Here is a 12,935-nt window from a genome sequence, read left to right on the forward strand (position 1 = left end):
CTTTTGATATCTCTCATAAGTGAGCTCAGTACTCCCCACCTATCTAGTACCTATTCCAATATTCAATAATCTGTACAAAAGCAAAATACTGCAGATTCTGGACATGTGGAATAAAGCCAAAAAGTGCTGAAAATATGCTGGAAATATCTATTCAGATTGGAAGAGAATTTAATGTTTCAGTTCTGTGACATGTCTGATGACCAGTTTCTGATGAAACATCATTAATCTGAAGTTTTATTTCTGTTTCTCTGAAATAAACATATCTTGCCAGATCTGCTGTCCATTCACTGTTGCAAGGCTTCACAGTCTGTGGTCTGCATTAATAAGATTTTGAGGCAGCAATTGCTGCAGTGGACTTCTGTGTGTGTTACAGCTGGAAGCCACCTTTAAATTTTCTAATAGGTGTGGTTTAACTAATCGTTGTGGCCTGATACTTGCTCAAAGAAAGCCAGTGAAAAGACTTCCATCAACACCCTCCCTTGCCATTTTCTTACAGCCTCCCCTACCCACCATCACCACAGCAACTCTGATCCCTTTCATCTGGCTCCAGGTGGGGATGAAGTTTGTGAAATATTGCATTAATGTGTAGTTCAGATTTTACTATTATGTTCTTACCTTAATGTGATTTATGAAAACTTGCCCATCTACATTCCATTCATTTATTTGAGATATTTCAGTGCAACTGATCCGAATTGTTGAGACAATTCTATATGCATGTAGATGTGCTCACGTCTGTTGACTATCATGGATTTGTGATGAGGTTCGAGCCACAGTTGCTAATCATTGGCCTGTTGGTGTTTTGAATTGTTGATAAGTTTTTGATGTTTAGCTGGGTATACACCATACTGTTTAATTTGTCATTTGCTTTTAATTTAATTTGTATAGATATTAAAACCCTGAAATACACTGTACCCAAATAAATTATGGGTCCCTGCTCCCCTCAATAGCTTTGATTTACTCCTGTTTTTACTCCTAATATTGGCTAAATTTAAAACTCAGTATTTCTGCTTGCAGTAGCAGGTCAGGGAAATATTAACTCATGATCTGTTGGCACTTTTTTTTATATAAAAAAAACTTGTGCTCACTGAATCTGTAATAAGCTGCAGTTAAACTGTGCGTAAGATTTTTTTTAATCTGCATTGGTGTAGTTCTGTGATCCCTTTTGATTATTGTTGCTTTCCGTAGAACCTTAACTTATCTTCTAGCCTGCCAACTTCTATTCATTGAATCATAGAATCCGTACAGTGTGGAAGCAGGCCATTTGGCCCATTGAGTCTGCCCTCTGAAGAGCATCTCACCCAGCCCCGTGCCCCTTTTTGCTATTCCTGTAATTCTGCATTTCCCATGGCAATTCCACCTAACCTGCACATCGTTGAACTGTGGGAAGAAACCAGGGCTCCCGTCAGAAACCTGTGCAAACTCCTGAGGCTGGAATTAAACCCAGGTCCCTATTGCTGTGAGATAGTAGTGCTAACTGCCACCACTGAGCCTGCCTTGCACTTTTGTTGTTTCTAGATTTTTGGAAAAGAGGTCTGCAGTTTTAGCTGTATAATCCTTTGAATAGGGTTAGTTTTTAATCTTACCAAGTTTAGAAAAAGCCATGTACGCAATTAAATTAAGGTAGAATAGGTTAACAAACAATATCCTGCAGGAATAGTACTTAATTAAATAGATAAAAACAAATTTGATCTAATACGGGTTGTTTGAGGATCTAAGAATGTTTTGATGAAATCCTTTTAAAAAAAATGAAATAAAAGGAGGAAAGGCTAAGAGTGAGAATGTTGACTTGTGTCACAAGAATGGTATGTTATTTTATAAAGGGAAGGTCAAATTACTATTGGAGTTATGAGAATTGAAGATGTTGAACTATTCAGCCTTATCTCTCAAGATTTTCATTTAAAGCTGTGTATTGTGTACTGATATATGTTTTACTGTATGTAGAAGAGAAGATATAAGCCAGATCTTGTCAGGTCATCACCTATTTACTGCATTTTCTGCCATACGTACTGCTTGCTAATGCTGCTAAAATAAAATTGTTTCTCAGATTCTCCCTTACTGTAGACAAATCAGTTTTTTTTAAACAAGGTAAACAGAATAGATCAGAAATAATTGCTTGTTTGATCAGTTAATGCCATTACTTATTGTATTTGTTCATTGTTGTTACCATGCTTAAATGCTAAGCAAACTTAGCATAATTTCATGGCAATTGAGTGAAGGTGTTTTTGCAATAAGTGCATTGAACTAAAATAAAAATGGAAGGTTTATTAGTTCAAATATATCTTCAAGCTTTTGTTTTTGGAAACCTAGGAATGAAATTGGCTAGAAAACTGATCTTAATTGGATCATTGTTCTGTAGTATTTGAGGTGGTGGGGATAATTAGCTGTTTATGACAAGCAGGAGAAAAAGTCAAAAATCTAATTATTCATGTTGCTTAAAATACCAGCCTGTCTTCGGATCAATGGATTATGAAAACCTACAGAAAGAGCTTGCACTTAATGGGACTCTGTGGAAAAAAGTATCACCTGAATCAAATGAGGAGGACTCTTCCACTACTGTAGTGTATAGAACGTAAAGCTTTGGTATACAAAACAATTGCAGTTGGATTAATTTGTGATCTTGTGACTGTGGAAGGACTGTAGTTCTGAAACTACTTTGATGATTTTTTTTGTGGAGTCACTTTTTATCATGTTAACATTTTGAGCTGATTTTGTATTTACTTCTGATTTTGCTTGCATAATGTAATATGACAGTTCCGCTAGTAACCATGAATATTATTAATGCATCATTCCTGAGCAGTCTCTTGTGTGGAGGGGCATTTGTTTAATGTTTGACATATCATTTTCCTTCACCTTGCTTGTTTGTGAATAGTGGGAATGCTCTAGCCATTTGTTGTAGCAAAAAAAGCTCCTTAGTGGTTTCTCACCACTCCTAAGCACTGTGACCACTGAAGTTTTTTGAGAATCAATTTTAGGTCATCTCCTTTTTACCTGCTGCTGTTTGATGACATCATCAGGAAATAATGTAATTGATTTGTACATGTACATGCAACAGTCTAGGTTTGTCACATCTCAGCCTTCCATAGCTTGTATTAAGGCCCTCAATAATACAAGTACCATCCTTAAGCCAATTCAAGAAACTGTTGAAGACACTGAATATAACAAAAGGCTAAGGACAGTAGTAATGCCTGGGTGTAAAGCCTGGTGCTCAAATATGCCCATCTCCCATAATTAAACTGTTCTGGTCATTTACAATGTTGCGATGTATCTGACAAAGTTACTTTAGGGGCGTTCTGTCCAAATAAAAATTGCAAATTACTGTCAGTCTACTTTGTCACTAGAATAATGATGTGTGTTGTCATCAGTGATGCTCTCAATTGGCACTTACTCACCAGTAATCTGTTCAGTTAAAGTTCCACAATATCTATTCTACTCCAGTCCTCATTAATGCCTTGCTCCAAATTTCTGCATAAGAGCCAAATTTAAAAGGTGATTTAATTGTGACTGCGCTTGATATCAAAGCTATATTTGACTCCGTGGGGATTCAACTAACTCTGGCAAAATTGAAATCACTGGGAATTGGAGGGGAAAGAAAATGGAGTCATGCTTGGCACAAAGATATTTTTGTTCTTGTTGAGGTCAGCCGTCTCAGTCCAAGGAAATCATAGCAGTGTCCTTGGGGTATGTTTTGCGCCCAACCATTTTCAGCTACTTAATCAATGATCTTTCCTCTGCCATCATATTAGAAATACAAATGAGTATTAATGACAGTACAAAACACCAATTAATGATGCCAAATATTGGAAGAGTGCACAATACAGTAAAGATCCAGACAACATTCAGTCTTGGGCCAATAATTGGCCAGTGTAATGCAAGTGTCACGTTCGTACCAAGCTATGAATGTTCTCAACAAAAGCGAATCTCACCATCATCCTTTGACATTTAACAATATTGCCATTGCTAAAATGCTCCACCTGTAGGCTGCAACTGACCAGAAATTGAACTAGACCAATCATAAAATGGCTTCAAGAGCAAGTCAGATTCTGAGAATTCTGTGGTAAGTATCTCACCTGATTTCCCCAAACTGGTTCACCATCTACAAGGCACAGTTTAGGAGTGTGAAAAAAATACTTTCCACTTGCCTCCAAGAAGCGCTCAAGAAACTCTACACCATCTGGGATAAAGCAAGCTGCTTGATTATCAATCAATCCAGCACCTTAAAATTCACACACACCATTGGCACATGTTGCCAACATTGTGTATTATCTTCAAGATGCACTGCAGAAACTCAGTAAGATCTCTTCAATAACACCTTCCAAACCACAACATCACCATTGCAGATGTGTTGAAACACTCTCGCCTTTAGGTTCCCCTGCAGACAAACCTACTTGAAATGTATTTGTACTTGCTGTTACCAGTTCAAAAATCTGGAAATTCCTTCCTAATAACATTCCAGGTGTACACATGCCCCATGGGAAGCAATTAAAGAAGGTGGTTCTTCACTACTTTGGGGATGGACAACAAGTGTTGGCCTTGTTGATGTTCACATCCAGCCATAAATCAAAACAAAAGACAATGTCCGAATTTTTGCTTAGCATCCATCCTTGGATGAGCCAAAATTTACATAAGTGAAACATTGGAAAGAACAAAGCATTTCTTCAGACCTCACTGCAAACTCTGCTTTCCTGTTAATCGTTCCATCTTTCTTAAAGACCTTTGCAAGTTGAACCAAACTCTTCAAATTCTAGTGCTTTATTTGACCCCATGTTTTGTTTCTGATCTGTACCTCCTCCTTCTGGGATATTTATATGTCTGTTGCTTATGTGGTGCTGACGTCCTCAGCTTGTTTTTTTCTGGACTTTACTATTTCAGCTTTGTCTTGACTGACCTCCCAAATCAAGGCCTCTAACTTTGAGTTAATTCAAAACTCTACAAATGTTTTACATTCTGCACCATAAACCTTGTACTCTCTGTCCTATATTGGCTTCCATTCCACCTACGCTTTGGCTGTTAAAATTCGCAACCTTGTGTTCAAATCCTCTCAAAGCCTTGTATCTCCATATTTCTCACCGGACCAATCTTCCAAGAATCCTTCATGCCCCCAATATGGGACTCCTATGCACTTCCATTGGTCGTTGTACATTCTGCTATTTAGTCTATAATCTTTGCTATTTTGTTCTGAAGGTATTGCCTTCAATCTTCCTCATGCTTTTGCTTTCCATGAAAATGCTTCTTAATCTTAGTCTCATTGTCTAATGGTTTAGTGCCCATCCTAATATCTCTCGGTTATTATCATTTACTTCTTTGATTATGCTGCTATATTGCATTTTGGGATGTTTTCTTTTGTTAAAGATGTTGTGTATATGCAAGATGCTGATGTTAACTCTTGCAGACTGAACATTATTGACTGCTAGAAAGGAAATGCAGAGATACCTGGAGGGAGCATACAATTATGTTTCATCCCTAAGAGTTTAGATTTTTGTTTTTATGTGGCATCTTTTACTGCTTCAGTTGTCCTTCCTTCACTCGATGTTACTTGTGGCTGTTGCCTTCATGTAGCTGAAAAGTGAATACCTCTTCCAGTTTGTAGCTATTATGGCCTCCATTTTGAAAATGAGAAGATCAGTCTAGTGCAAGAGTTAAAATTGAATCCTGGACAGAGCAGCATTCCGTAACAGCACACATGGAGTTGGGAGTTAGCTGAATGGAGTTTAGGAGAAGGCAAGTTGCATTGCTTTGAACTGAATATTCTATCATGTTCATAATCGTCCAGCACAAGAAACCTTCTGTCTATCTCGTCCACGCTGATCAAGTTTCCAAAGCTTAGACTAGTCCCACTTGTCTGTGTTTGGCCCACATCACACTAAACCTTTCCTACTCCTACCTGTCCAAAATGTCTTTTAAATATTGTAACTGTACCTGCACCCATCACTTCCTTTGGGAGTTTGTTTCACATACAGACAACCCCCTGTGAAAAAGTTGCTCCGAGTCCCTTTTAAATCTTCCTTCTCTCATTTTAGAAACATGCCTCCTAATTTTGAATGCCCTCCATCCGAGGGAAAAGACCTTTTGCTACTCATCTTGTCTATGCCCCTCATGGTTCTATAGACCTCCATAAGGTCACCCTCAACCTCCTACACTCCAATGAAAAAAGTCCCAGCCTGTATACCTTTACCAAAATGTTTTGCATCATATTTATCCAAATTAAATTCCATCTGCCACTTCTCGGCCCACTGGCCCAATTAATCAAGATCCCTTTGTGATTTAGATAGCCTTGTCCACTGTTGACTATACCATCAATTTTGGTGTCATCTGCAAACTAGATTACTGGTGCTCCTAAATTCTCATTCAAAAATTTATATAGATGACAAACACAGTGGACCTAGCACTTATTCCTGTGGAACACCACTGGTCACAGTCCGAAGAACAACCCCTCACCACCATCTTCTGTCTCCGACCATCAAGCCAATTTTGTATCCAGTTGGAGAGTGTGCTTAAAGTATTTCTGTTGCCTATCAAGGCAAGACAGAAATTGAATACATGCAATGTAAAGCTGACATTGATGATATATTTTGTGTAAAATATTTCTATTGTTTAGGGAGATGTACTATGTATGAGGGAAATGATTGCATTGAAAATGGGCCCAGCTTACTATTAAAACCCAGAGTTTATTATAAGCAGTTTGGTACCAAATCACTAATTATCATGGAATCATGTTTCATGCAAGCAAAGTATTTTGTAGAATCGAGGACCATAAAAATAATTACATTAACATGCCTGTACCAGTGTAGCACATCTTGCTTTTGAGTTTTTAACTTCTGTGGCTGATCCATGATGTGGAGTAGATTAGTTGTACCTTATGATGTTTGTATTAGTCATAAATTGCTAGATGTGTGTGGACAACCCTAATCCATGTATTAAGTGTATATACATTCAAGTAAAAAAACAGATCGATGAAGATCTATTTCCATCTTAACAGACATTTGATTTCCATAAAATTATTTATTATTGATAGTTGTAATAGTTGTTAATTCAACTGCTGTACTCACATTACAGAATTAGTCTAGAATGTTGCAGCTGTTATTTGAAACCATTGATTTCACTAATTCTAATGTTCAATCTAAGTATCAGAATGCTGTGAGCTGTTTTATAAATGGAATATTGTAAGTGAAGATAGGCAGCTCATTTGGAATTATGGCAATGAACTGCATCGAAAGTTTTACACATGGATAAGCTGGATTGATGAGATAGAGCTGAGGTACAGATCAGCTATGATCCATTAAAAGTATGAAAACTGGCTTAATGAGTTTGACTTCACTGATGCTTCTAGATGCAGCTCAACTTTTGCTGATTTGGATTACGTGGTAGACTTATCTAGGCTTAAGTGGAAAGTTGTAGTGTAAAATTTGGTCTTGGTCTATTATAGAGCTAAGGAGATGGTGAACCGATTTTTTTAAAAAAAGAATCATTAGTACTGTTTGTTTTGGTTTGCATGTAAATCGAGCTTGAGACATGACAGGCAATATCGACACTTTATGGATTGTGCCTAACTTAGCTTGCTTCTAATTTCAAAAACTTTTTTTTTTCAATTCTCTTGTATTAATGAAAACCTAACATAAAAATGGATAAATATTTGAGCATCAAGCCCCATTATGGCTAGGGTAGAATTTTGTTTAAATACATGATTTGTTTTCTTTAAAAAGAAATTGGACTAGGGAAAATTAACACATTTGCTTTCAGACTTGATTATATTCTGTTTCTAGAGTTGAAGAGATTGATGTAACTAGCTATTTTATGTTGCAATATATTCTAATTTTAGAATACCAAAGATGATGTACCTCCTTTCACATTTTGACCAAATGTCAACATTAATTATTGTTACATAAATATTGCTAAACACTTTTGGAAACTAAAGCTCACTAATTGATATGGGAAATCAGCATTGTTTTAGTCCATTGGAGAAAAAGGAGAAAATTGGAATATTATTCAGCCCATCAAAATTACAATGCACTTACATTGCCTAGCAGATATTCTTTCAAGGTATCAGGCAGGATGGATTTAAGTATGTAATTAGTCAATTTTCTTCAAAATTGTGTTTTGCAATACAATAAATCCATATTTGTGTACTTATGCCTTTTCCATAATTATGCTGAAATTCCAATTATGCTACAAGTTTAATTGTGTTTTTCATTCTGGCTTAAAACCTATGCAAGTCCCTTAGTTAATAACCCCAATGTTTCTATTTTTGCATCAATGTTGATAGAGGAATCATAGAATCACTACAGTAGGGAAACAGACCATTTGGCCCAACGGGTCCACACTGACCCTCTGAAGAGCATCTCACCCACTCCCATCCCTCTGTCCTATCCCTATAACCCTGCATTTCCCATGGCTAACCCACCTAGCCTGTATATCCCTGGGCAATTCAATATGACCAATCCATCTTCAGACTGTGGGAGAAAACTGGAGTCCTTGGCAGAAACCCACACAGGCACAAGGAGAATGGTGCAAACTCCACACAGTCATCTGAGGATGAAATTGAACCAGGGTCCCTGGTGCTGTGAGGCAGCAATGCCACCAATGATAGTTTAAAAACTTCCAATGCTGCATTTGAAGTTTGTTTCATTAATCTGTATTGTTATCTGAAAGTGTGCACTTTTATCATTCCAGAACAACTCAAGTATTTACATTTGTTACTTCAAATTGATCTGCTGTTGTTGTATTTTAAAGCAGCTAAAGTAATGGTACTCTAAGATTTACTTAATGCATCTCTCAATAAGTGGATTATCTGTAGGTCTAAGGGAAGTACAATTGCACAATAGATAAAGTATGTTGAAGGTTGTTAAATCTTAAATATTATAAATTTGTAAATAGTGTTTGTTTAATGTTAAGTTTCATTTTAAGTATCTTTATTTGCATTTTTGTATTTCATTGCATTTGCTTTATATTTCTTGGCAATGGTTAACGTTTAGCTTTTATTTGCTTAATTCTGGAACCTCTTGCATTTTTTTGTTTAATAAAGTTGTTATATTCCACATGAAGCATTGTATGTATTTTGCTATCATAGTAACAAATGTCAATAATAGCTAAAAAGCAGTGTTATTGGAATTGTTTTCATTTATATTTTTAATATAGTAAAATTATCCTCAGGCATGTGCTTGAGAAGAAAATAGATATTGTTTAACAGGTAAGTTGAAATGGAGTTGACAAATGATTGAAGCTTTTCAAGGAGGAGAGGCAAAACAGTAACAAGAGCAAGGAAAATGCTGCTGTGAAGCCACGATGGCCAAGGGCTCTGCTACTGAAGGTAAATTGAAATAAGTGGACTAGTAAAGGATGCATAAGGCTAGATTTTGTGCTGGACTCAGAAAACCTAAGAAGGGTCAATTCCTGACTTCAGAAACACCTCTTGCCATGCTCTGATATTTTTGTCTTCTGGAAACATGAGTGGGTATGATTCAGATTCCCTGAACTGAGATAACATTAGTACAAGTGATGAGTTAGGCTGCCAACAAGGCCTGCCTTGATTTTATGGAAAGTCAGCCTAACTCTCCAACATTATTCTTTTGCCCCTTAAGCTTTACCCATATTCCATGTGCACTTCCTGTTCTCTTCCCATTTCCCACAGGAGATCTCTTCCCTCTCTTCCACTCCCCTAATAAAAGCCCCTCATCCATGAGTATTATGTGCCTTCATTTGGACCATTTCAAAGTAATGATCTTTGAAATGGGCATGAAAGTACAGCGCTAACAATCTAATAGACCTATCATTTTGTTCATACTGAAAAATTATCGACCCAATTTTTAAGAAGTTAAATCCTCTCAAGCGCTCATTCACTTGTAAGGACTCTGTAATGACATTTAAGACAGATCCTGTAATAACCTCTTAAAACTGTCAATCAAACTTGACACTGAGAAAAATAACTTTTGAATTTCTGCTAAAGGAACACTTTGCAATTGTAAACGATGGAGCCTGTTGAAACTAGAAAAACTGATTACTGTTTTTTTTCCTGAACTATGCCAGAAAACTTGTGATTCAAAGTGGCCAAGGAACAAGTGGCTGATTTTTCGCAGCACGTAGGCCATTCGGCCCATTGAGGTTGCCCTGTCAGTCAATATGCTCAGAACTGTTTGAATATTTCATTGCCTTTCCCTTGAAGACTGAACCTCCATTGCCCTCTGTAGTAGAGAAGTTTCAATTTTATTTAAATCAAAGTTGTAGTTTTTTTTCTGATTTCAAGTAACTTGAATGTTAAATCACTCCATATTTACGTTATAGTTCTGAAGTGCTGTTTTCTTCAGATTTTAATGCATAAATAACTTTCCGAAAATGTAGTCAGTATTTACATGATGGCGACCATTGTGAGTAACTTTTCAGCACAGAAGCAGATGATCGATCACTGCAGCAGAAACAAAGTGACTTGTAATTCAGCAACTAATAATGACACTTGTAGTTATCAAGATATCTAATACCTACCTGTCAAACTATTCCAGACTCAGTAGGCTTCCCCCAGTATTCCTGAGGTCTTGGGCAAAAGCCTTCCAAAATCCACCTGACCCATTCAAAATACTGGGTGCATTTTTTCTATAACTGACAATTATTGGATGATTGTGTCTGTCCTTTTTTAAAAAAAAATTAACTTTAAATTTGCTGTGGAAAAGAACAAATTTTGGGTGACATCCATCAATGCATTTCCAGAGCCCCATTTTGATTTGTCTTGCAAGATGATTAAAATTGAGGATGATGAAGTTCAATTAATTTAAATAAAAGGTTTTTTTATAGACCATGTTTGATCCTGTGTGTACTCTGTACCATTTTGTTACAGCTAGACATGTTTCATGCTTCAGAATAGTGCCTTGTTTTATATAATTCTATTCTAGGTTATGAGAAAAAGTTTGTCAATCATATAGTGAGAGAGGCCAATTGAATCAATTGCCTGAACAGTATGGCATTGCCAGTCTTTGCAGTACAAAATTCTTAAGTTGAAGATGATTTAATTGACAGTGTTGTTATCCATTGTCAACTAAGTCTTTGAGTGAAATTATGATCCAATTCAAACCGGTAGTTCAACATGGCATTTTATTGGGGGAAAAAACGTCATGGGTGCATGTGGGAACTAGAAGAATCCAACTGCTGTGAGGAAGGGAGCAACTCTTCACTGGCCACATTCTTTTGGTGGATGTACACTAATTGGGAGGCAGTTATTGCTGAGAACAGGACAACATCACAGCATATTCTTTAAGAAGGCTGCAAAGTCTGGAAGCTTCAGTCTGTGGTGCTTTGCAATGTGACTGCATTTACTAGTCACTGACTGGAACTGACAAGATACTGACATAATTTGTATTAGCCATGAGTTCCATAGCCCTGTCTTTGAAGTGGATAACTGAATTAATCTTATGGAAGCGTCTTCTGGTAGCTTATCAGTTATGGAAGCCAGGTCGGTTGTAAAGACACAAGTAATTGAGGCCATGACTGGCAAGAGCTAAGTAAAGTAAGCATAAGTGAGGATATTAAAGTGAGGGAAGATTTTGGGGTTGTGCAAGGTAGTTGTTCGTATGTGTAACCATGACATAGGATAATTTTAGGTGCTCTTAGCTAGAGAATAAAATAGGAGCAGAAGCTTTTTGGCTTTTAATGACCTTGCCTCCACTACCCTCTGAGGCTCCAAATTCTTAAGTCTCACAACTCACCTGAGAAAAAAGCATTCTCCTAATTTCTGTCCTGAAAGGATAAGTGCTAGTTCTGGATTGACACATGCTGTCCACAAACATCATATCAAGGCCCTTCAGGTTTGTACACACTTCATTCAAGTAATCATTTAGTTCTTTTAAACTTCAGTGGAAACCAGCCTAACCTGCACAGCTAACTCTTATAAAACAATCCAGTCATTTCAGTAATCAATGCTGAAAATATGTTGCTGGAAAAGTGCAGCAGATCAGGCAGCATCCAAGGAGCAGGAGAATTGACGTTTCGGGTATGAGCCCTTCTTCATGACCCAAACGGGCACATGCCCAAAATGTTGATTCTCCTGCTCTTTGGATGCTGCCTGACCTGCGCTTTTCCAGCAACACATTTTCAGCTCTGATCTCCAGCATTTGCAGCCCTCACTTTCTCCCATTCCAGTAATCATTCTAGTAAACTTCCCTGAAATGCTACCACTGCATTTTTATCCTTCCTTAAATAAGGCAATCAAAACCACACATAGTATTTGAGATATGATCTCATCAATGCTCTGTATAACTGAAGCATAGTATTCTTACTGTTTGTGCTCAATAATAAAGCGGTCACTCTCTGTTTGAGTTACTGTGCTTTTTCTATCCTTCCTGCCAAATTTATCAATCTCCCATTTCCCCACGTTACAGTTGATCTGGAATTGGCAGGGATTGTTTTCTTTGGAACATAGCATTATCCTCTTGGTTCAGCAGACATTAGGTTGAGATAAGAGGAGATTTGTATTGCAATCTTTTAACGTAAAGGTGATCAGGTTCTGGAACTCATTGCCTGAAAGAGTTCTGGGGCAGAAACACTGTCAAGATCCTCTACATGGCATTAGTAGAGTTGGAGAATGGTATTGGGGTCACATATCTCTTTGCAGGTGTCATAAGAATATTGTGATGGCAGGTCTACGTGTATTTATGGAAGATTTATATATATATATTTTAGTATCATTTGTCTTTGATTTTTAGAGGTTGAATTAGTGGCATATGGCTCTGGTTTGTACATCTGAAGGAGTTTCAGGATTAATTTTAGTGATTTTGTAATTGTTTTTTTCAGAAACAGTATTAGAGATTTTGTGGAGAATAATGAGGTTTTCTTTGCATTGGGAAAATGTACAAGAGAACAAGATAAATATTGTAGTGCATTAGGCTTTCGGTTTAATGGTTGCAATTATATGTTGTTTTGGTTTTGGGGAGATCACCTCTGCTTTGGATTTGTTG

The 12,935-nt window shown here is 37.1% G+C and overlaps 1 protein-coding gene across 2 annotated transcripts in view; it reads left to right on the plus strand.

Annotated features, from left to right (window-relative positions):
* The window catches only part of glsa (glutaminase a), a 119,976-nt gene that overhangs the window by 86,100 nt on the left and 20,941 nt on the right, over positions 1–12,935 (plus strand). The window contains exon 15 of one of the 2 annotated variants that reach the window (XM_060827377.1): positions 2,445–6,938. The exons of the other annotated variant lie outside the window; for it this stretch is intronic. Within the exon in view, the coding sequence (XP_060683360.1) occupies positions 2,445–2,573 (129 nt within the window). The 3' untranslated portion in view covers positions 2,574–6,938. Of the gene's footprint in view, positions 1–2,444; positions 6,939–12,935 lie in introns of those variants that run through there. 2 annotated transcript variants of the gene reach the window in all.

This window comes from Hemiscyllium ocellatum, chromosome 7 (assembly GCF_020745735.1).
Source record: "Hemiscyllium ocellatum isolate sHemOce1 chromosome 7, sHemOce1.pat.X.cur, whole genome shotgun sequence".
In the NCBI taxonomy this organism is placed as follows: domain Eukaryota; kingdom Metazoa; phylum Chordata; class Chondrichthyes; order Orectolobiformes; family Hemiscylliidae; genus Hemiscyllium; species Hemiscyllium ocellatum.